Source organism: Neolamprologus brichardi, chromosome 3, assembly GCF_056152115.1.
Source record: "Neolamprologus brichardi isolate AB-2024 chromosome 3, ASM5615211v1, whole genome shotgun sequence".
Taxonomy (NCBI): domain Eukaryota; kingdom Metazoa; phylum Chordata; class Actinopteri; order Cichliformes; family Cichlidae; genus Neolamprologus; species Neolamprologus brichardi.
In genome coordinates, this window is record NC_142106.1 from 43676812 (window position 1) to 43701189 (window position 24378).

At 43.2% G+C, this 24378-nt stretch overlaps 1 protein-coding gene and 1 pseudogene across 2 annotated transcripts in view; one reads left to right on the top strand and one right to left on the bottom strand.

Annotated features, from left to right (window-relative positions):
• Positions 1 to 5308: 5308 nt before the first annotated feature.
• The window catches only part of LOC102778775 (neuroligin-2-like), a 255467-nt gene continuing 236397 nt past the window's right edge, over positions 5309 to 24378 (bottom strand). For both annotated transcript variants that reach the window (XM_087837706.1, XM_087837705.1), the window contains 4 exons: positions 22204 to 22469; positions 11527 to 11680; positions 10419 to 10785; positions 5309 to 10113 (listed from right to left, as the gene is read on the bottom strand). In XM_087837706.1, the coding sequence (XP_087693832.1) occupies positions 9279 to 10113; positions 10419 to 10785; positions 11527 to 11680; positions 22204 to 22469 (1622 nt within the window). In that variant the 3' untranslated portion in view covers positions 5309 to 9278. The remainder of the gene's footprint in view (positions 10114 to 10418; positions 10786 to 11526; positions 11681 to 22203; positions 22470 to 24378) is intronic.
• On the top strand, positions 19123 to 20741 carry LOC148104342 (uncharacterized; annotated as a pseudogene).

Here is a 24378-nt window from a genome sequence, read left to right on the forward strand (position 1 = left end):
TTCAAACATTCAGATCTGTCTTTTATTTTCTTCTTGAAACCTCATAAATGGTGAACTAAAAACCCGGAATATAGTTTGAAACATAGTTTCAGCTGAAACTGGCATAACATGCTTGAGTGTGTGTGTGTGTGTGTGTGTGTGTGTGTGTGTGTCTGTGTGTGTGTGTGTGTGTGTGTGTGTGTGTGTGTGTCAGGGTATCACTAGTTAGGCCATCATGTTTAGACTCATTCACTCCAAAATTATTTAGGCCAAATCTTTAAAACAGTATCATTTCATACACATTTTCAATTCTCTTCAATCACACAAATGCAGAAATAATTATTTGCAGTATCTTATTTATTATGAGAATGTCATGACTGATCATTTGTACCTACACCACTAAAAATGGGGGCAAAAGGGAGGAGATCATGTTTAATCGGTTATAAGAAAAGGTCAGAAATATAAGTGCCAACATGAGCAGTGTCCACAGAAACCTCTGAATCTGAGCTCAAAGCTCATTTAAACCATTTCTACAACCAGCAAACAAAGCAAAGACACCGAACAGTTAAAAGAGCAGTGACGTCACAACGAATCTGTGGTCAGGTAATATCCATGTTTTGATTGATGATTTTCTGGAGTTAAATGTGAACTGAAGCATATTTTGGGTGTTATATGCTATTAAATACTTTTAAATAAATTAGGTGTGGGAAATAAAAAAAATCTAAATTTCCTCTGTTTGAGTCACAGTAACTTTGACATAGTAATATTTGGAGTAAGTCCTAAATGTTCACCTTTAAAGTGTTTGTGCTAATAACACCATGTACAGTAAGATAGGCATGGAGAACAGCACTGACTGGGAGAGGCTTTGAACAGCTGACACACTCAGTTCAGTTCAACATATCAGACTTTAAGAATGCACAAGCATCTACCTAAAATCTATTCATTCAGTCTATCATCTTTGATATCATCATGTAAAATTATGGTGTATCGTTCACCTGCATTATTTAAACAAGTAGCCCTTAAGTATTTAATATTCATATGTTAAAACACTGAAATTTGTCTGTTGTCTCAGTGGCTGATAGTGCCCCACAGGCCTCAGTGTGAGCTTGAAGCCATTATAATGTTACAGTTGTTTAATGTGTAGGTGCTCATGATATAGACCACAGGGTCCGGGTAGATACAGGTGGGACACAACACAAAAACTTGTCACTATATGTTCCTCTCTCGTGATCAGTAACATCAGTTTTCACTGCAGTGATACAAACCATGAATTACACCCATATAAAATCCTCCCAAATCAAAACAGCTCACTGATGCAGATCCTTTGCAGTGCCTCTCTTGGTTCTTTTAAAAATTCCTGCATGTGTGAGTTGCTGAAGCACACCCCGCCGTCCCCCCTTTTTGAAAACAAAGGAACGGTGGGACTGAGGCAACTTTACCTCAGGATGGCCAGTCACCGCATGCCCGTCATTCAGCAAAACTCACTGGAGAAATCCTGCCTGACAACGCCAAATTGTTGAGGAAAATTTAACAATAACCTGCAACAGACACAGTGAGCTTCATTTAAAGTGGGTTTAATAAACACATTGCAATGTGGAGAGAGCATCCCAGTGAAACACCAGGACATCTCTGAATTGTGGCCACCGCCCTTACATCTTATATACAGAGACACAGACAAAGAACATTAAACAAACTCTTACATGTTATTTTGAATCAGCAGTGATACATCCTACACTTCCTCTATTCAACTGCAACTACACAAAGCAGCCATGAATGTCCAGCACACACACGTGTGTGTGTTTGTGTGTGTGTGTGGAGAGAGAGAGAGGTCACAAAATTAGGTAGTGTTCTTCATTGTAACAGTAAAGGTAACATGGGTCCCCACCGTTTCTCAAAGACTTGTTTCTGTAGTCTGACTATGTAATTTGTTCCATCAGACAGACATCATACAGTCTCTGGATCCATAGATTATATCTGGTTTTAACCATCTGATAGTTATGCATTTTAGGGCTGCAGTGAGTAATATATTTAGCAGGTAAGTTTTGGCTTTGCAGTCAATATGTTCTGCAATCCTTCCCAACACTGCTACTGTAGGACTTAGTGGAATATTTACCTTGGAAAATGTCTTTGAGAGCATCAAATATCTGCCTCCAGAATACACAGAGTTTAGGGCGGAGCCACAATATATGAGTGTGGTTGGCAGAGTGTGTCCCACAGTTCCTCCAGCATGAACTCAGATGTGTTGGACCCATCTTAGCAGTTATTTCTGGTGTTCTGTAGAATCTGGTACATTAATGCCCCCTTTATTTTGGGCAACTGCAGGGTTTTGAGTCTATTTCTAGGCCACTGTTTAGTCTACATGAAATTCTTCAATACAGCTTGGACTCTCCACCATTTGACCCTTAGAACTGAAGAAGCTTCTCGGATGAGAGGTGAAACGTCTTCAAGTAACTCAAAGAAGTCCAGACTTTTCTTTGCAAGCTTCTTAGACTACGATGACCTGGATGACTGAGAACCTTCACAGACTTCTCCACACTTTAAATGCGCTCTAATGATGGGAATGTGTGGTAACATTTAGTCTTAACTGAAATAACATATTGCATCTATAAATGTGATTCAAATGTTTACCAAAGACTAACGTTTTTCATTCAGAACAAACAGCATATTTCAGGTTAGGGCTGCACAACTATTTTGTCCAATATTAAAATGACAGTTGTTTGTCACAATTATTCATAGATTGTAGTGGCAAAATGTGTTTTGATTGAGCTGTCATGTCAGAATACTGCTTTCACCTTTACTTTGTGCTACACTCATGTTAATAATCTTCATAAATTAATGTTTGCAAACACAAAATATAAAGTTTTCCACTCTGCTATTTGTACCTGCACAATAGATGTGAATAAAACTCAAACCTATATGAGCTCCTTCTCGGTTTCCCTGCAACATTTTGTATAGATCTAACTTTTTGCCACATAAATAACCTTCTGATGTGTTTACAGAAAATGTATTTGATATTAGCTTATTTTGTAACTTTTAGTGGGCCTATGCAATGTTCCCTCTAAGCTGCGCACGTGCGCAATTGCGCACTGCTGGCACAGTCTCTGCGCACAGAAATTCTGCGTTGCGCACAAAAAAAATCTAACCTGAATTGAAATTAAAATTAATGCTTTAACAATTCTGTTTTGCAGTGTTAGTCAGTGAGTGACTGGCTGCTCCCATATGGGATCAGAACGATGCCACCTTATCCTATAGTCCAGCCAATAATGCGTATATGCGCAGCCAATCAACGTCGTTGACAGGCTATGACAGCGTTCTTATGTGCCGACATCGGTGTCTTAGCTGGCAAAGCGGCGTGGCTGATGTGGAGTGAAGCCACGTTAATGACAACGTGTACAACCATTGGAGATGTGAGCAGGACAGACGGAACAATTGACGGAAAAATTGGGGACTTTATACCAGTTTTTAAATTGTGTTGATAGGCCACGAAAACCAGAGTTGTGATAAAACAAATATGCAATGTTTGGTTTTCTTCCTGAATACTATCATTGTTTATATTTACTGCGGGAAGAAACGGTTAAATCGGCGTTTTATAAGAAAAAAGGCTCGGAGGCTCTCTCAACCTGTGAGCAAAAACAAACCCCACCACCCTCTGCCTTTCCTATTCGTCCAAAAAAGTACCATGTCGACCAATCAAAAAATGATATGGCAACGTGGCATCTAGTTGTTAAGATACGGGGGAAGTTTTAGGAGTGACGGCGGTGCTTTGAGATGTGAGCGATTTGCGACGTTTAGCGCAAATCTTTGTAGTTAGTGTATAGTGTAGTCAATAGTTTTGTTGTGTGTGTCAGAACAATGAGGCGATTGCTGAATGTTACAGGTGTTACAGCAGTGATCCTGTTGTCAGGCCTGCAGGTATCAGGCTGTTGTTCTCCTTTATCTCATAGTGGACAGAAATAATATTTTGGAGTGGCACAAATAATTTGTGTGGCATCAAATTTGATGCAGAACAGCTGATTGTTCTGTAAATAGTTTGAAATGTTTATTTAAAAATGCCTTGGCTGCATTTAAAAAATAGCTGCTAAAAATTTTGTTTGCCAAACTGAGTTACTTTTTTGAAGAAGTAACTACATAATTAATTGCCCAGCATTGGTCATTATATACTGTATTTTGGAGACAGACAGTTACAGGAATCTCTCCCAGACCACAGACTCATAATACAAGTCAGAGCTTTATAAAAAAAAAAAGTTGTCTTTTCGAAATTGGAGTTCAAGTTATTTTTACTTCCAATAGTGTTAACATACTACACAGGTCATGAACAAAATATTTTTTTACATTTTCATTGTAAATGGGCTAAAGCAGTTAATTAAAAGTAGTCTAACATAAATGTAAACGCTGTAATTTGATTATTTTAATAAACCACGTAACTTGGATGGATTCGATGCCGGCGTGACCACAGTGCACACGTCTGATGTCGCTCACAGTGGTCCAAGGGACCGCTCAGGGAGTTTGTGTGTTCGCTCAGACACGTGAAAAATTAGAGGGAACATTGGGCCTATGACATTCAGTACCCAGTTATTAAAATGTTAAGTGTAAATCATCCCCAGCCCACAATAGCAGCTGAATTTACTACGATTTCAGATCTTTTTACACGTCAATAAGAAACCACCCGATGTGTAAAACAGGCTGACAACAGAATGACGTAAACCACACCGCTGCAACTGTGCAGCTCTCAGGTTTTATCTATTGTTTCTCTGTGTGGCCAGCAGGGGGAGGTATTTTGCTTAGTTTTTTAAAAAAAATATTAATGAAAACATTTTTCATGAAAGTTGCAAATTTGTTATCTGTTTTTATGAACTTTTTAACTGTGGATTACAACAACATCAACATTAGAAAATGAAATACATTTATAGTAGGTGATCATTAATCAGTATTATTGGCACTATTAAAGGGCCCCAAAAATCAAACTTTGCTTAGGGCACCACGGAGGGCCAACCCTTTTTACACTTCAACGATTGTACACAAAATACAATCATCCATCCTTCTATCTATTTATTTTCGTCCGCTTATATAATTCAGCGTCACAGGGAAGCTGGATCCCAGTTGTTTTTCACAGAGGGCCAAGCAGTGGAGGGAGCTGCTGAACTCCCAGAAATACATGTAAAAGCTTTATTTTATACTGACTCTGGTCAACTTTATCTATCATAAAAATTTGCTTCACGATCTGAAACACGTAAGTGTGGCAAATATGCAAATAGCTAAGAAATCAGGATGGGGTAAATCGCTTCTCACTGCACTTCTGTTAGGCGACTGAATAAAAACAAGTCAGCAGTCTGGCTATGAATGTCTTTAATGTTTCCCAGATCAGAATCACAGCATACAGTGTATAATAACTTCTAAAGTAAACAGAAATATCATCACCTCATTTATTTATATAATTTTACTTTACTTTTTTTAATAATCATCTTTTTTTTATTCCATTATTTAACATTTTTCTTCATCTCAAGTCTCGAGTTTCTGAGTTCAACAAAGAAAGTAGAAACAAGACAACAGGTGCAGATTTGCAATGGACACCAAGCTGAGGGTTTCTCTGTGGGTGTCACTGTCTCTGTGCACGTTTGACACTGTGGACGTGACACGGGATCATCCAATGATGAAGTTTTGCCTTGCTGACTGTTTTTGAGTGTTGAAATAAAATAAATCCAGCAGTTATACCACAGAAAGGACAAAGTGTGGCTCTAACAGCTGTTGAACACACACAGACTGTGATGTACTCCACACGTCACCCATCGCTCTGCACTTTTCGAGCATCCAACTGTTTTTCTGCTACATAACATCACTGCACGAGAAAAACAACAGACAGACAGACAGCACAGTGTGGCACGAGCAGGTCAGACCACCTGTGTGATCTCATGAGTCTGTGAGGATATGAGGCATCTTATGGTATCAAAGCCCTGGAGTCTGTCAAACATGGCTACATGTAAACACTGCTACATGTTAGGTGAGCTAACATTTAACTGACTGCACTTTTTTTCAGTCTCAGTTTAGGTCATTTATGTCCTTACTGCGAATCACTGAAAGGCAAAGCTGGCTTTTATCGCTCTGATGTTACGCACATCATGCAGCACAGATTCATCTCTGATCACAAGACTCATATTTCAAAATAAAAGCGAGCTAAGGCTTGAAAAGAGGACGACGATTTTATGACAATGGCAGAGAAAAGAGCAACGAAAGGATTTAAAACTTGATGAAAATGTTTTTTCTCACTGAAAACTAGCAAATCCTAATAAACAGCATGACTGGCCCTCTGCTGTGAGGGGGCTTCAGTGGAGATGACTTCTGCTACAGCGACCTTCCTGCTACAGGATGGTCACATGATAACGATCAACGTTATGACAAAAATAAAATAAATGTTGAAAAAACAAAGACAAAACTGATCGGTGGTAAGGATGAACTCATTTGAAACCTCAAATGTCCATTTTTTTCTTCTCATTACAAACTGCACCTGTTGTCTTTTGTCATCACAAAATAAGCATATCATTCATTCACTCCAAAACAAAAACAAAAAACAAAACATAAAATAAACAAGAAACTTAATATTTACAAATATTTTGTCTGTTTTTTTTCTTACACTTAAAAATGTACAGTTCTGATCTTCCAGATGTTTCGTCTCCATCCGTCTCCCAGTTTGGTATTTTCTTCTCTGTCCAGTGACCTCAGAGTGAGCGCTGAATGTGCCACAATGGCGCCCTCTAGTGTTAGCTTATAAAACAGACAAGGAGAAAGAACAGAGCCGAATGAAAGGACTCGTTTGTGTCCTCTCCTCTGCTGTAGCTGTGTGGTGCTGAGGTTAACTACACAACCCCTCGCCACCTCCTTATACACAGGAGTGAGTACAAAAGGGTTCGTATGGACGCATCAGCCGGCCGTCCTTCTGCTCGACACTGTTAGCTGAAAGATGATCGGATCATCCTCTGTCCTGTATTTAAGGCTGAGAGTCTTTGTCCAGTCTCTTTTCCACAGCTACTGTCCACAGCACTGATCCACCTGCAGCACAGCCCCAGTCAGTTGTTTTATGATTTACATTGTGCACGTTTCCCTTCCAGTGAGCTTACAAAACCTCTGACAGGAGAAGTCAGGCATGTGTTTCCCCCACCTCCCCTTTTAGGCAGTAATAAAATAGAAAACAAACAATCAAACAGGCTAAAGCTAGAGCACAAGCAAAGACAGCACCGGTGACTAAGTTCTCCCATACTGGACGTACGCTACCATGTGGGCTCAAACAGAAGCACATCAGCTCAGTTTACATACTGTTGACATCTTCATCAGAGGATCAGCAGGGAGCGCTGCTGAGCTGCAGTCGTCTCCACCAGAGTGACGGAGCAGGAATCACAAACAGCACAAACCCACTGTGTGGTTTCTACCCTGTTCAGGAGATCTGAGCCCCCATCCCTTTTTTTCATGTTGCAGCTCTGCACTGCAGGCCCTGAACGCCTCCCGGTTACCCTCAGTGTGCTTAGAGTTTAATTTACAACCGACGAGCTCACAGATCATCTGCAGGCAGGTGAATGAACCCTTAATGTGAGGATAATAGCAGAGCTGAACTGAGGTCAGAAATAGTCAGGAACGGTGTCGACACAGTGAAGTCAGGTGTTTGGGAATTTGTCTGATTATCAGTTTAGGGGGGTCGGTGTTAAATAACCAAGGTGGTGTAGGATGGAGAGTGGAGGAGGGAGAGAGCGGTGATGATATGGAGGAAGGTGATTGGTTAAGCAGCAGGAAGGAGCTCATGCTGGAGTCTGAGTTTTTACTGTTGGCCTTTTTCTGCTTTTTTGTTTATTGTTGTCTGACGCGGGCCCGTCTACGCTTGAGTGATGCAGATGTGATATCACACTCACACAGCGACAGCCGCTCCTACACACACACACACACACACACACACACACACACACACACACACACACACACGTGCCAGACATAAGGGGGTCAGACAGGAGCAGCATCAGTCTCTGCTCTGTTTTGTTAATAACGTAGAAAAATAATTTTGTACAATCAAGCTACATCGACGGACGCTTTACCTCACGTACCCTAAAATGAAAAAGTAGTGACAGTAAGATGAAGGCTGCACATGATACCATGACAGAGTTCACAGCTGTTGCTTTGATTCTAACGTTTAAGACTTTTGGCATCGACTCCGTTTTAATAAATGAGTGCTGGGAGGCGTCGTTTGACTTCAGGAGCTCCTGCGATGCTCTTACTCTGCGGGAGAAAACCAAAAACCAAAAGTAGCAAACATGGAGCGATATGACTCGTTTAGATTTTGGGAAACGTGCATCGACAGGTACAGTGTCCTTTTCCCCGCGTCTTTAAAAATAATTCATGCATAGATCCCCCACTGAGAAAACCCTTTTATATACTTTCTCCTTTGTACACATTTTTATATAGAACTATATATAATATCATTTCTCTATATCTATATTTTCAGAAAAATTCTTTCCACACAATAAAAAACAACAATTAAACAAATGCTTCAAACAAAACAACAAAAAAAGAGAAGATGAAAGAAAGAAAATCACGACTGAGGCCAGTTTGGCACTTTGTCATGAGAACATGACAGAATTCTGTTAGTTGACGGTAAATAGCGATACTCTGTTTTTCTTTCGTTTTTCTTCTCCCTCGATGAGAAATGAAACACAGCAGTACTTACTTGGCACCTAAAAATGCTGGTAGAATGAAAGATATCAGTGTTTTCATAGTTATATGTTTAGTGTACGCCTCCCCCCTCCAAACTGCTCAGCAGATCGGGAATTTTTAGAGAAGAGCAGGAGGGAGGCGTGTCAAATGAGAGGAAGAGAGCAGTAATAAAACACGGATGTAGAAAAGAGAAGCATAATGTGCACATAACACACAGGAGATGGAAAAAGAGATGACGCCAACGTAAAAAAGAGAAAACAGCGAGGAGCGAGAGAGCATTCGTCCCTTTGACAAATGTTGGAGGTGTTAAGCCTGGAAACAGCAGACCGTCTTTGAAAACAGTATCTTTGAAAGATCTGAGTCACCCACCCCACCCCCACCCCAAACTGCTCATCTGCTGCTGTACACTTCAGTTGCACCTCCACATGCCACCAGTGGAGGGAGCTGCCAAGTTTTACAGCACATGACGCAGCAGGTGTAGTTGCTTTTGGAGAAAGAAGAGAATAAGAGGACAGAACGAAGGCCCACGTCTAGAGGCCTCCCTTCCAGAGCGGTAGCAGAGCCAGTGTTCCTGGTCCCTAGGTGGCGCTGTGTCGGGCCTGTCCCTACTATACCCTGGTGGTGGAGTGGGGGTGGGGCAGGGTGTTGTTGTGGCCGGTGGAGGGGAATGTGTTGAAGGCGTGAAGAGGCTGCATGCTGGTGATGGTGCTGGGGATCATGGTGATGGTGTTTGGCGTCATCAGCGGCACGTCGTCGGGGGCGCGGCGCAGCGCCAGGGTGTAGTCGGGAGGGCAGGCGGGCCGCAGGATGTCGTGGGGTCGCAGGGGCTCCATGTCGTGGTGAGCGTCGTGCTCCGAGTGCTTCATCTGCAGGGACATGATCTCCTCCTCCTGGCTGTGAGCCAGGTCGTTGGCGGGGCCGCCCCGCTGAGGGGACAGCCGGTGCCGGCGCATCTCGTGTCGCTTGTCACGCTTGTAGTAAAGGGCGGCGAAGGCCAGGATGTTGAGGAAGAGGAGCGACGCTCCAACTGCAACTGTCACGCTCAGTTCGGTGGAGTAGTCGCGGGTGTCTCCGGGAAAGAGGTCCTGGGGCGGGCGCTCTGAGCCCTCGGGCTCAGGATCTGATGGGAAGGTAGGGTAAGGATGACGAGTGGTTCGAGGAACGTTGTTGGGCCTCATGGGCCTCATGGTGCCGGGGTCACGGCCTGCAGGGGAGCGCGTAGTGGTGGGAAAGAGCACGTCGTGCAGGCTGTGAAGATGAGGGACTAATTCCAGCCAAAAGGCCACTTTGTTAGCTCTGTAGTTGTCTCTGACACGAGGTTTCAAACCGATGTGAAGGTACTGCTTGTCCTTCGAGTTGAACTTGGTCCAGATGACCTCCTCGAAGCGGTTGGGCTTGGTATGAATGAACTTGGTGTCCTGAGGGACGGGCAGGTTGGGGTCCCTGGTGGAGCATAAAGGTTAAACGTTTCAGTTCAAAGTTATATTCAGTCTCCATTATAAATAACATGTGGCATCAATACACTGAATACAGACAGGAGGCCGATTCTCTGTGCAACCTTTAAACTATCTAAGACCAACCAGCTGCTCTGGGATCTGGATGCTTTTGGTGAACCAGTATGTTCAATTCTTCAAAGCCACACGGGAATTAAACTAGCAACCCAGATTCAAGTATTCAAGATGACTAGAAGGCTATCAGACAACATACAGTAACGTGTACAGTTTACACTACTATGACATGAGGCCTACCCAGTCTTTGCGAAGTTAGTCCAGTAAGTCATGACCACAGCGCTCAGCATCACATCGTTCTTGGAGAAGTTGCACGGGAACAGGTCCGTGGCACCGATCATCGGTACGCCGAACACGTAAGGTATCTCGTCTCCGTGCGCGGCGTCGGCCCACTCGGGCCGCGTCTCGGTCTGGCAATGGTGGTAGAACGTGTAAAAGTAAACTGGGGACTGAAACTCAGCATGGAGTTTGGCAGTGGCCACAGCTGGTGCCACCCACTGGTGGTCCGTAAACAGGGCCAACAGAGTCTTCCGCCGCATGTCGCCGTTGTCCCTGTCCGCCCAGTCTGTGTACATGAACTTAATGGTCTCCCTCAAGATGTCTTTGCCTGGTGAAGAAGCACAGGAGGGGACAAAAGGAGCGGGGAAGAAAGATAAAAGTGAAAAACTGCTAAGAGTAAAGTAACAGCAGTGCAAGACATTTTTTTAAGAGATCGGTCTGATCAAAAGATATGAAACCAAAGCAAATGTTGATGAGACGAACCAAGAGCCAGGAAGCAAGTGAAACATCTAGAGAGGAAAAGAAACTATGACTGCATTATCCAAACATGTCTGAACTGTGACTTTGGTCCGGCTGTGACGGCTTCGCAGGCCGATCTGTCAGAAACAACGACACTGAGATTGGGAGCCGACTACCTGGGGGATGATAGCATTACTGCCCACAGAGCCTCAAAGGCGCAGACACGCCGTGATGTGGATGAGTGGCTCTCTTTAGCACGCTTGTCTTGTTTGATGCACTTCACTGGGCTCACATTTTACTGATTCCATTCTTTTTAAAACGTTTTAAACGCTTAAAACACTTTCACAGGTTTTGATATTCTTTTGAAAATTCATCTGAACTCAAGCTGTCAGAATTGTAATGCAAGCTTTGATAATTGTCCACATTTGTCATTTTGATGATTATCCGTTTATTTTAATGAATACAGCAAACAGAAAAAAAACTAACAAATCAACAAACGCAGCTCCTAATAACACAAAACCTGATGATGCTGCAAAATGCAGTTAAGTGAGAGGAGGCTGTAAAATGGAATAACTGAAAAAGTGGCAGTTTACAGAGGAGGCGTCCTCACCCTCTGGGTATCCGTAGAGGTTGTCAACAAAGTTGGAGATGGTGTAGTCGAACGCCGCAGCTGAGATGCCGTCGTTGTCCTCACTGTCGTCCACAAACTTCAGCCCCTCTCCCTGGTTCACTCCTATCAGGATGTCATAGTTGAGGAACTCCCCCTGGTGGAGAAAATAAGGAAGAACATGCTGAGTGCTGGAACAGAGCCTGTGTGCATCACAAGTCTATAACAGGAAGTGCAGCTGAAACACAGCTTTGTGAATTGGCAGTGTTCTGTTTTCAATATGTTCATATGCTAATGACACAAATAAGTGTAAAGTGTATTTCTATTGTTATACATCGGAAAATTGTGAATCTTTTATTTTGACATCTGGATAGACCGGAAGGCTTTTATTTTGACATGTGCATAGACAGGAAGCAGGAAATGCAGAGAACAGTGGGAATAGCATGGCTACACCTTTGTAATCATTCATGTGGAATCCAAAGCAATCCTTCAAAGGAGTCCTTCAGAAAGCAATAGTCATAAGTTCTGTCAGTTCTTTGTATATTAAGCAATTAATAATAGGGTGTTTTGAGACATTATTTTGTACCTTCTTTGAAGTGCAGCTATAGGGTGTAGCTTCTGAGCTAATGATACAAGTGTACGCTCACCCACTACCTGCTTGTTTTTCTTTGTAGTAATATCAGTTTGCATATCTACAGTATACTTATTTCATAGACTCCTGTGTAAGTGCCTGAATATATTTACCTGCTGATTATATGACAATCGATTAAGAGTTTTGTATTATGTATTTTTCTAGTTTCACTCCAGTTCAGTGATGTCAGTTCAAGATGATTGCTATGTTTGGAGTCAGTACGCTCACCTTCCTGGCTCTTGAAAAGGAGTTTGGCTGGCTGTTTATCTATGTTCACACTCAGGGAGTTCAACACATAGAGAGAACAGTACAGTGAAAGACTATATTCGTCAGAGGGATTCTCCAGCATAGTTATGGATGCCAAAATGGACGACATAGTGTCACCGGTCTCCAGGTCCAAGCGCACCTCTTCTTCAAAGCATTCAGTAGCCAGCGCCGCTGCAAAAGCCAGGGCTATCGCTGAAGCTGCACGCACCAGGGCCACATTTGCACAGAGGGAGCTCGAAATAAAAAAACAAAAGGCCAAGTTGGATTTAGAAAAGGCTACTCTTGAGGCAGATCTAGAAGCATTGGAACTTGAAAAAGCAGCTGCCGTTGCCGTTGCTGTTGCTGAGGCTGAGGTTTTAGAAGCAGCAGCAGCCATAGACTGTAATGATATACACAGCAACAGGAGTGGCATCTCACCTTTGTCCATAAAACAGCAAACCGAGGCATAACTCGAAGATCAAGCTTGAATCAGTTTTAAACCATCTATGTTAAGAAAGCATCGCTGTCAACAAAACAAGAAATCCCAGAATTCAACGTAGAATATCACACTTTATCCACAAACCCTGGTTACTCACAGTGAGCATCAGCCAACTACAGGACAGCAGCCATTCTCGCCTCAGTCCACTCCATTGAGCCCTCGCTATTTTTGTAAGGCATCTTCAGAACGCAGTCCACACATAAGGCATTCAGATACTCAAAGGATCAGCATACAGCAAAACTCTCAGACTCCATCTACAGGCATGTTAGACTTTGCAAAGTATCTGGCATGCAGGGAATTAGTAACCACAGGTCTCACTAAATTTGATGATCAGCCAGAAGAAGGCTACAGAGCTTGGCAGTCATCCTTCCTCAGCACCATTCAGGATTTGGAGCTGACAACCAGTGAAGAGTTAGATCTACTAGTAAAATGGCTTGGCAAGGAATCATCAGAACATGTAAAAAGGATCCGTGCTGCTCATATCACTAACCCTGAAGCTGCGCTTAATTTGTCATGGTTGAGACTTCAAGAATGTTATGCAACCCCAGAAGTGATAGAGTGTGCTCTCTTTAAGCGACTGGACTGCTTCCCTCGCCTCACGTTGAAAGAAAACATAAAACTAAGGGAATTGAGTGACCTACTGATGGAGCTTTTGGCAGCCAAGGAAGATGGTTATCTACCAGGTCTTAGTTACTTGGATACTCCAAGAGGCATTAACCCCATTGTCGAAAAGCTGCCAGTGAACCTGCAAGAGAAATGGCTCTCCGCTGGTTCAAGGTATAAAGAACAGCATAGGGTATGCTTTCCCCCATTTGCCTTTTTTGTGGATTTTGTGAACAGTGAAGCCAAGGCTAGAAACGATCCCAGTTTTGTTTTAACAAAAAGCAGCCGTTATTATAATCGAAATGAAAAACCCATGGCAAATCATGATGGTGGGAGAACTGCCATAGCCGTTCGAAAGACAAATTTGTCTACAGTAGCTAATCCAAGCTCCAGACATAGAGAGAGAGAGGCGCAAATGATCTTGCTAAGTACCCCACCATCTGGAAAAATGTAGGGTCTTCAAAGCGAAACCACTCATGGAACGGAAGAAGTTATTAAAGGACCACAGACGGTGCTTTAGGTGCTGCTCAGTTACTCATGTTGCGAGGGAATGTCACATGAACCTACAGTGCAATGAATGTGAGAGTGATAAGCACTGCACTGCTCTTCAACCAGAGACTACTCTCCCAGAAGTGTCGCCTCCTGCATCAGTGTCACATACAGACCAGCAAAACAACTCCACAACAGAGGTAACCTCAAAGTGCACTGAAGTCTGTGGAGATGGTATCCTTGAAAGATCTTGCGCTAAGATCTGCCTGGTGCGAGTTTTCCCAAAGGGACAACGAGAGCGCTCAGTCAAGATGTACGTCATCCTTGATGACCAGAGCAATCGCTCGCTGGCCAAATCTGAGTTTTTCCAACTCTTTGGGATCAGTAGCAACCTTTCCCCGTACTTGCTGAAGACATGCGCTGGTACTACTGAGATGACAGGGAGAAAGGCAGTCGGTTTCCAGATTGAGGCTTTAGACGGTGAAGTGTGCTTAGACTTACCTCCACTCATTGAATGTAATGACATCATGACCAACAGGTCTGAAATCCCCTCACCAGAGGTTGCGCGTTCCCATGCCCACTTGATGCCCATACATTCCCGAGATAGACTATAAGACTAGTGTCCTGCCGAATAGACGTCCATCTTTCATGGTGCCATGTCAGAATGAAATATCTGTGAAAGAAAAGTTGGCGTATGGCGGGGAGCCAAGACCCGATATTTACCCTTCCCTGTCCAGTTATGGCTCCATCAACATGCCTGCTGAGGAAAAACTTGGGGTAAGTGTATTCACAAGACAGACATGTGATAACGAACCGGCTTTGTCGTTTGAAGACGAGAGCTTTCTGAACATCATGCAGAAGGAGTTCTGTCAGAATGAACAAAACAGCTGGGTTGCTCCTCTACCATTCAGGTCGCCCAGACCACACCTACCAAACAACCGTGCTCAAGCCTTGTCTCGTCTCCACTCTCTGGATCGCACATTGGGCAAAAATCCTAAAATGAAAGAGCAGTTCATTGCGTTCATGAAGAAGCTCTTCGAAAATGGACACGCTGAGAAGGCACCTTCTCTCCAAGAACATGAAGAATGTTGGTATTTACCCATTTTTGGGGTCTACCACCCCCAAAAACCCGATCAAATACGTGTGGTATTTGACTCAAGCGCACAAGAAAGTGGCATTTCTCCTAACGGCCTCCTGCTCTCAGGCCCTGACCTAAATAACTCCCTGTTAGGAGTGCTGCTCAGGTTCAGAAAGGACATTGTTGCCGTGACAGCCGACATCCAACAGATGTTCTATGGTTTCATGGTGAGAGAGGACCACAGAAATTATCTAAGATTTCTTTGGCACAAAGTTCATGATCTGACAAAAGGAAGTAGGGGAATACCGCATGCGCGTGCATGTGTTCGGGAATAGCCCGTCACCTGCAGTCGCTATATATGGACTTCGAAGACCTTCCCAAGAGGGTGAGCACAAATACGGACCTGACACACGCCAGTTTGTGGAGAGACACTTCAAAAAAAAAAAAAAGACACTTATGTGGACGACGGACTGATCTCTCTCTCGACAGAAGCAGAAGCTATTGACCTTCTCAAGCGCACTCAAGCATCACTGGCAGGATCTAATCTTAAACTGCATAAGATTGCCTCCAACAGTATCAAAGTGATGCGGGCTTTCACCCCTGAAGATCTGGCTACAGGTTTAAAAGACTTGGCGCTAAATGAGGAAGTTCTCCCAGCACAAAGAAGCCTTGGTCTGTAATGGAGGATAGATTCTGACACCTTCACATTCAAAATTGCAGCTGACGATAAACCCTTCACTCGCCGAGGAGTGCTATCGACAGTTAACAGCCTCTTCGACCCACTGGGCTTGGCTGCTCCAGTGACCATGCGAGGACGAGCACTACTAAGGGAACTTTCAGCTGACATATGCGACTGGGATACAGAACTTCCCACAAACAAGTTAAATGAATGGGAAACATGGAGAAGATCACTACAGGATTTAAGTAATCTTCAGCTTCCTCGTGCCTATATACAACAGTCCCTCTCCACTGCCATGTATACTGAGCTGTGTGTATTTTCTGACGCCTCAAACTGGGCCATAGGAGCAGTAGCTTACCTGAAAGTCATCACTACAGACGGACAGTGTCGAGTCGGCTTTGTACTTGAGAAAGCCAAGCTAGCTCCTAAACCAGAGCCCACAATCCCTCACCTGGAACTCTGTGGGGCAGTGCTGGCCGTCGAAGTGGCAGAACTAATCCTCAGGGAACTCGATCTTAAACCTGATACTGTGAAAGTTTTCTGTGACAGCAAGGTGGTTCTCGGATACATCCACAATGATTCTAAACGATTCTATGTGTATGTGCACAATTGTGTTCACTGATTTCGACAGACAACTTCTCCTCAGCAGTGGCACTACGTGCCAACAGATCAGAATCCAGCTGACCTAGCCACCAGATTGGTCAAAGCATCTTGGCTTGGAGAGACTATGTGGTTTACAGGTCCAGTTTCTTCACAAGCCTCCTGTGGCTGAAACACATGAGCCCTTTGAGCTGGTGGAACCAGATGCAGATGTGGAGGTAAGACCACAGCTGACATCCTGTGCTACCCATATAACTATGAACTTGAAGTTGACTTCAAATAGGTTCCAACGCTTCTCCACCTGGAGGTCTTTACTGAGAGCAGTTGCCTTCTTGAGCCACCAGACTCAATCATTCAGTACCAACCCCCCAAATACATGTAGAGGATGGTATATGTGCAACAAACTTCAAACTCCAGAAGAACTGACCATACTTAGGTTGGTCCAAAGGGACGCTTATCCAGAAGAGTATGTTGCACTGCAAGAGAATAGAGCAATTTCAGCAATTTGGAATGGCCGACCTTCCCCCAGAACGTCTGAGCATGTCTCCTCCCTTTACATATGTAGGGTTGGATGTTTTTGGTCCGTGGGAGGTAATCACCCGAAGAACTCGAGGTGGAGCACCTCAGAGTAAGCGATGGGCGATCCTTTTCACATGCATGAGTACCAGGGCTGTGCATATAGAAGTCATTGAGTCCATGGACTCAAATAGCTGCATCAATGCACTACGCAGATTTTTTGCTTTAAGAGGGCCTGTGAAGCAGCTGAGGTCAGACTGTGGTACAAACTTTGTTGGAGCATGTTCTGAATTAGGAATAAGACAAGATGATCAGAAGGGTGGCTGGCCTCTCCCTTAGAGATAGGGTGAGAAGTTCGGCCATCCGGGAGGGGCTCAGAGTAGAGCCGCTGCTGCTCCACATCGAAAGGAGCCAGCTGAGGTGGTTCGGGCATCTGACAAGGATGCCCCCTGGGCGCCTCCTGGGTGAGGTGTTCCAGGCATGTCCCACCGGGAGGAGGCCCCGGGCAGACCCAGGACACGCTGGAGAGATTATATCTCTCGGCTGGCCTGGGAACGCCTTGGTGTTCCCCCGGATAAGCTGGAGGAGGTGGCTGGGGAGAGGGAGGTATGGGCCTCTTTGCTTAGGCTGCTGCCCCCGCGACCCGGCCTCGGATAAAGCGGATGAAGATGGATGGATGGATGGACAAGATGATCAGAGTCAAGACAAGATCCTGAGATACCTCTACAAACACGGCTGTACATTAGAGTTCAACCCTCCACATGCCTCGCATATGGGAGGTGTGTGGGAGCGCATGATTGGTGTAACCAGGAGGATACTGGACTCCATGTTGTCTCACGGTAAACACAGTTCCCTGACTCATGAAGTGCTCTGTACCTTGATGGCAGAGGTGTCTGCTATAATCAATGCAAGGCCATTGATCCCAGTCTCCTCCGATCCTTCTTCACCACTGCTGCTGACTCCCGCTATGATAGTAACGCAGAAACCTGGTGTACCACCTCCAGCTGGCAAGTTTGTTGGAAAATAACTTTTGAAGTGCCAGTGGAGACGAGTTGAGGTACTTGCTGATGAATTCTGGACCCGATGGAGAAATGAATACCTACACACTCTGCAGCCAAGACGCAAGTGGCAAGTAACAAGTAGCATGTCGCAACTTACAAGTGGGTGATGTAGTTTTGCTCAAACAGAAGCAGTCATCTCGTAACGAGTGGCCGATGGGGTTGGTCACTACCACCTTTCAAAGTAGTGATGGGAAGGTGCGCAAAGTGGAAGTCAGAACAACATCACAAGGCAAAGTAAAGACTTTCTCAAGGCCTATAAGTGATGTTATTTTGCTCTTATCAATAGAGAGTCAGAAGTCAACCAAAGACAGTTAAGCATGAAGTGGCATATTTGGGAATGCCAAACGGGGAGTGTTCTGTTTTCAATATGTTCATATGCTAATGACACAAATGTAAAGTGTATTTCTATTGTTATACATCGGAAAATTGTCAATCTTTATTTTGACATCTGGATAGACAGGAAGGCTTTTATTTTGACATGTGCATAGACAGGAAGCAGGAAATGCAGAGAACAGTGGGAAAAGCATGGCTACACCTTTGTAATCATTCATGTGGACTCCAATCCATTCCCTGAATGTTCACACTCCCTGAGTATGAACACTCAGGGAGTTCAACACATAGAGAGAACAGTACCGGCAGCATTTCATTTACCAGTAAACAAAATAAAAATTAGCTGTTGCCATGAAATTCCTACTATAAACTGTAAATACTGCAATATATGCAGGTTTCATACACATTTTTAGGGTCAAATTCAAGCACTTTTTAAGCACATTCATGGTCAATTTTTCAAGCTTTTCCAGCACATTACCAAAAAAGATGAAAGCATGTTTCACTTTGCATCACCTCAGTAAGACCTTGTAAAAATTTGAACAAATCATCTTAGGTCGATTTAAATGTCTTTTGTTCCCCTTTTGTTAAAAGATCAGCACACAAAAATACTGAAAAAGGAAACGGTTGCCTTACATGCATATAGTGTACAAGATGTTTGTGACAATTAATTTCTTAATCGGCTGGACTAACCAATAGTCCACAACTAGGAAACACTGAAATTTTAAGTTAAGTTTGAAAACAGTTTAAAAAAAATACCCCATTCCAAAATGTCTTGTGACAATCTCATTGGCTTAGGCAGTGATGATGTCATAGATCTTAAGAATCTTAAGTCCTTTGATCTTGTTCCTTAAGTAGGGGTGAGAAACAGCAAGTTTTAGTTCGTTTCAGCAGCATCTGTGTTTGCAGCCTACAAAACGTTCACCACAGAAACATTTGGAAAGCTCTTCAAAGTCATCGTGTAGAAACTCCAACATGTTTCCAAGAAAAAAACAACCAATTCAAAAAGATTATGCCGCCTCTCCTTCCTGGCATGGCCGGCCAATTTCCCCAAATGGCGTCTCATCCTTCCAAAGGGCATTAGAGGAGATTAGGAAGGAAAACTACCTTCTCCAGAAAAAAATGCAACAAATTGAAGAAGAGAAACTTCAACTGGAGGACAAGTGTAGACGAATGGAAGCCCAAAATAAAGAGCTGGAAGAAAGACAACAGCGCCAGCCGGACATAAAAATTATTAATGAGGGCTGGGGAATCAAGTTTGCTCAGACCCGAGAGCAGATTGTGCACCTCATTAAAGAAAACAGGCAAAAGAGTGCAGAACTAAAATAAATGACCGAAAAAATTGGCTCCTCCAAAGACAGCTCCATGAAGCTGTGGAAGAAAAGAAAGAATTCCTTTAACAGAAGGAAGAGCAGGACAAAAAGCAACGAGACATGCAGCACGAACTGAAGAGCATGCAGGAAAAATACTGAATGCTGAAAGAAAGCCTGGATGAAACACTGCACCAAAATAAAGACCTTCTTCAACAGAAAGAGCAACAACAAGAAAGACTGAAAGAAGGAAAACGTATCATCCAAGACTTTGAGTCTAAAAATCTAAAACTGCAAGAGTTTTGTAATCAGCTGGAGGACAAAGCAACTAAAGTGGAAGAAGAAAAGGACAAACTGGAGAAACGGTGCTCACAGATGCAGAAAAGGATCGATCAGATAGCGAGAAACAACTCCGAGCTCGTTAAGGGGATTTTGGTGGAATTCAATAACTTGAAGCGTGAAAACACTCAAATGCAGGCGCAAAAACAACAAGAAGACAAAATACATGACGACCTGCAGCTCACACTCCAAGAAATCCAGAAAAGAAACGAGCAGTTAGAAGACAAGCACAAAGAGGTCCAACAGAGAAATGCAGACATGCACAAGGACAAGCTGATACAGGAGGCAACATCCAAACAACTCAAAGACAAGCTTGAAGAACAACAAGCAACATTGGAAGAGGTGGAACAAAGATGTGAGAAACTTGAAAAGCAAAACACAGAAACAATCGATGAGCTGAGAAATCTCATCCTGGAGAAAAAAGCGCTCGTGGAAAAGTGCATGAAAAAAAAGAAAAAATGGTTCCACTTGTTCCAGAGGAGAGACGCTACTGCTTCCTCACCTGATGTAGCCTCGTCTTGCTCCACCTCTGTTAACCCCGCCAACCAGTCCCGGCAGTTGACTGTCCCCTCCTGAGCCTGGTTCTGCCGGAGGTTTCTGCCCGTTTAAAGGCAGTTTTTCCTCCCCACTGTCGCCAAGTGCTTGCTCAGAGGGGATTGTTGGGGATTTCTCTCCTCTGCCTTTTTTCTTCATTTACTTGTTTAACTTTTTTCCTTATTACTTCATTTTACCTTCTTTCTTCATTTACTTGTTTAACTTCTTTCATTGTTACTTCATTTTACCTTGTTTCTTCATTTACTTGCTTATTTAACTTTTCTTTCAACTTATCTAAATAATAAACCAATTAAATTTATCCTTTGAGTATTTTTCATCTCATCTTTACAGAATTTTTCCAAAATATTTTCAAACATTCAGATCTGTCTTTTATTTACTTCTTGAAACCTCATAAATGGTGAACTAAAAACACGGAATATGGTTTGAAACATTGTTTCAGCTGAAACCAGCACAACATGCTTGAGTGTGTGTGTGTGTGTGTGTGTGTGTGTGTGTGTGTGTGTGTGTGTGTGTGTGTCAGGGTATCACTAGTTACGTCATCATGTTTAGACTCATTCACTCCAAAATTATTTAGGCCAAATCTTTAAAACAGTATCATTTCATACACATTTTCAATTCACTTCAATCGCACAAATGCAGAAATAATTATTTGCAGTATCTTATTTATTATGAGAATGTCATGACTGATCATTTGTACCTACACCACCAAAAATGGGGGCAAAAGGGAGGAGATCATGTTTAATCGGTTATAAGAAAAGGTCAGAAATATAAGTGCCCACATGAGCAGTGTCCACAGAAACCTCTGAATCTCAGCTCAAAGCTCATTTAAACCATTTATACAACCAGCAAACAAAGCAAAGACACCAAACAGTTAAAAGAGCAGTGACGTCACCACAAATCTGTGGTCAGGTAATATCCATGTTTTGATTGATGATTTTCTGGAGTTAAATGTGAACCAAAGCATATTTTCAAAGGTGTTATATGCTATTAAATACTTTTAAATAAAATAATCTCTAATTAATTAGGTTTGGGAAATAAAAAAAATCAAATTTTTCTATGTTTGAGTCACAGTAACTTTTAGTTACAACACTTTCAAGCACATTTAAGAACCACATCTGAAATTTAAGCACTTTTCAAACCTTAAAAAGACAATATGAAAATTCAAGCATTTTCAAGGATTTCAAGAACCCTGTATATGACTCTTAAGTCCATGATCTTCATCATATTGCGTGTTCTGCAGTTCACGGCTTCAGGGCCGATCCTTTAAAAGTCTGCAGTGTCGATTAATGCATAGAGCTGCAAAACTCAAAACACTTCTTCCTCTCACACACAATTCACACAATTTTTTATTCTTGTCACATGAAAATATTCCATTCAAACTGAGAAGAGAAACCTGCTCTTTGAAAACCTCGACGACTCTCTGTCGGCTTTGAATTACAGGATCACATCTTGCTGCTTTAAGGTTCTGTTCCAGCTTAACATTTTCCAGGTCTGACTACATTTAGCTTATTTGCTACTGTGTCTTGTTGCTTCCTGTTTTATTTTGGTAGCGATTGTTGGAAGAAAACTGCTCTCCCAGTTAGTTTTACTTGTCCTAGTCAGATCGCTCTTTGTCTCTATAGTTGTGTCTCATCTTTGCGTGTACTTGTGTTTATACTTTTCTTTAATAAAGTCCAGGAGTTCTCACCACTTTTCTTGGATAATAAAACACAACAGAAATGTGCGGCTGCTGTTATCAGACCCTCACCTGCTGCATGAGAATCTCTGGATCATCAGGAACTACGTCTCCATCCACAACAGGCCCAAAGGCGATGTGATAGCGGGCCGGCTGGATGTCTTGGTCCACCAGCTCTCTGAAGTTCTTGCGCCTCAGGCAGTCAACCAGGTCAGCCGTCTCTGCGTAGGTGCAACCCACCTTCCGGGCCAGGATCTTGGTGTACTTGAGGGGTTGGTAGTTAACGGACCAGCTGGAGATGGCTGTGCCACTCTGCGCTATGGCCCTGTGGAACAAACCTGAAAGGAGACGTGGGAAAGAAAGACATTTTGGTGAGGTTCAGGGCAGAGGGAGGATGCCTGATGTATAAATCACATAACTTTCTTTCTGCTAGAGAACTTGATTAAAAATACAGTTTAACAATTTTTCCTCATCACGTTTCTTACTAGAGAAAAGCTGGTAGACACAGGATGGGACTACAGACCCAGAGCATCACTGACGGAGCATGCTATGGAGCTTTAGCTCCAAAAAGTGGAGGCAGGACTGGGAAAAAGCTCATCTGAGATGTCAAAAGATCTATTTTTTCCTTTCTTGAGTTGCTTTTCCCCCCTCCAAGCTTCTCTTGGATGTATTTTCTCCTCTCTGTCTCCCTCTTTCTCTCTCTCCTTTAGTTCTGGCTGTCCTGTGCTGTTTAAACCACTCAAGTGGCTCATTAAGGGGGCCGCCTGGCTCTCTCTCGTTTCCTCCCGAGCTCCCTTTTTTCTTTCTCTCCCTTCTCCTGGGCCGAAGATTGGTCAGTTAATTATTAAGCAGAGCTGCAGAGCCTTCTTTCCCTGGGAAATCAATTATAGTAAGAAGTAGCTTGGAAACAGCTATACCTACATATCTGCACCGAGAGAGGCCGAGGAGGGGAGGAGAGACAGACAGAGAGGGTATATTTTATTCGTCTTCAAAATCAGTTTCTTTGTCGCTCCTTTAGTGCCTCTTGCCTTCGCTGCTTGAAACCTTGCTCTACTTGGCTGCTGCTTTTTTCGTATTTTCCATTTCAAAGCATTTTATTCCCTCTTTCTCCTCTTCAGCATAGACTCCTGTTTCTCATCCTGTCCTTGCCTCACTCCTCTTAACTGTGGATGGATACTGATTACTGTCCTCTGCCTCCCTCTAACCTTCATATCAGTATCACTAACAACCCCCTCCCTACGTCCTGCTATCCCTCCTGTAAGCCTGTGATGTCAGCCCTGATCTGTGACACTGTGTTGTTGACATGATTGGTGTCCATTAAGTGTGAGGATGACAGACTCCTTACCTGGCACCCTGGTGGAGGGGAGAAGGGGGGGGGGAGGCATGACAGACAGGTGGCGTCTAGTGGACTGATGTAACGCCATTAGATGCTGATGAAGAGGAAGATGACGACGGGGTGATGACAAAGCGCAGGCATGAGGACAGACAGGTGACAGTGAGGGACGGGGTGAGGCTGGTTGTCAGCAACAAGACAAAAGGGGTTAAGAGTGGCATTCCTCGGTTTTTAAGGTTGTGCTTTAGATTTTTTGTTTTATTTGAGCTCATGTTGGAGCTGGAATGTAATCATTATGGATTAGCATTAATGCTAGAAGCAGAGCAAGTTAGACACTATAATTAGAGACATCTCTGGAGCTCACTTGTTGATTTAATCCTTGCAGAGAGAAAGAAAACATGAAGAAAAGGTAATATTTTACATTAAAGCACATAAATCTACAACTGACAAGCTGCTTATTAGCATGTTAGCGACAGAATGGCTCCTCATCAGTCACAATGTCTATTAAGCATTAACGTCTAAGTCTGCATATTCTGCAACTAGAAGACCATTTAGAGAGTTTCCTCACTAACCTTCTTATTGCTGTTTAATAACTGCTGAGCAACCTGTTAGCCATGGGCACGATTTGACTTTAGAACAGGGAATATGTTCTGAGTTTGCTGTAGTTTTGTGGTCAGTCACCCACATTTACTACATGTTATTAATCTTGCAGGATGGCACCACCACCCTTTAACCCTCTCGAGGCAGGCGTTGCAGATTTGCAACAAGTAAAAGCTAACAACCCCACATACATTTTATGAGTTTTTGTACTCAGAAGTACCACTGCAGGTATTCTTTTGTGCATTAGCAACAAAAACTTAATTTGAGCCTGAGAGGGTTAAAGGGCTGTACATATGGAACTAGTGGTGTCATGG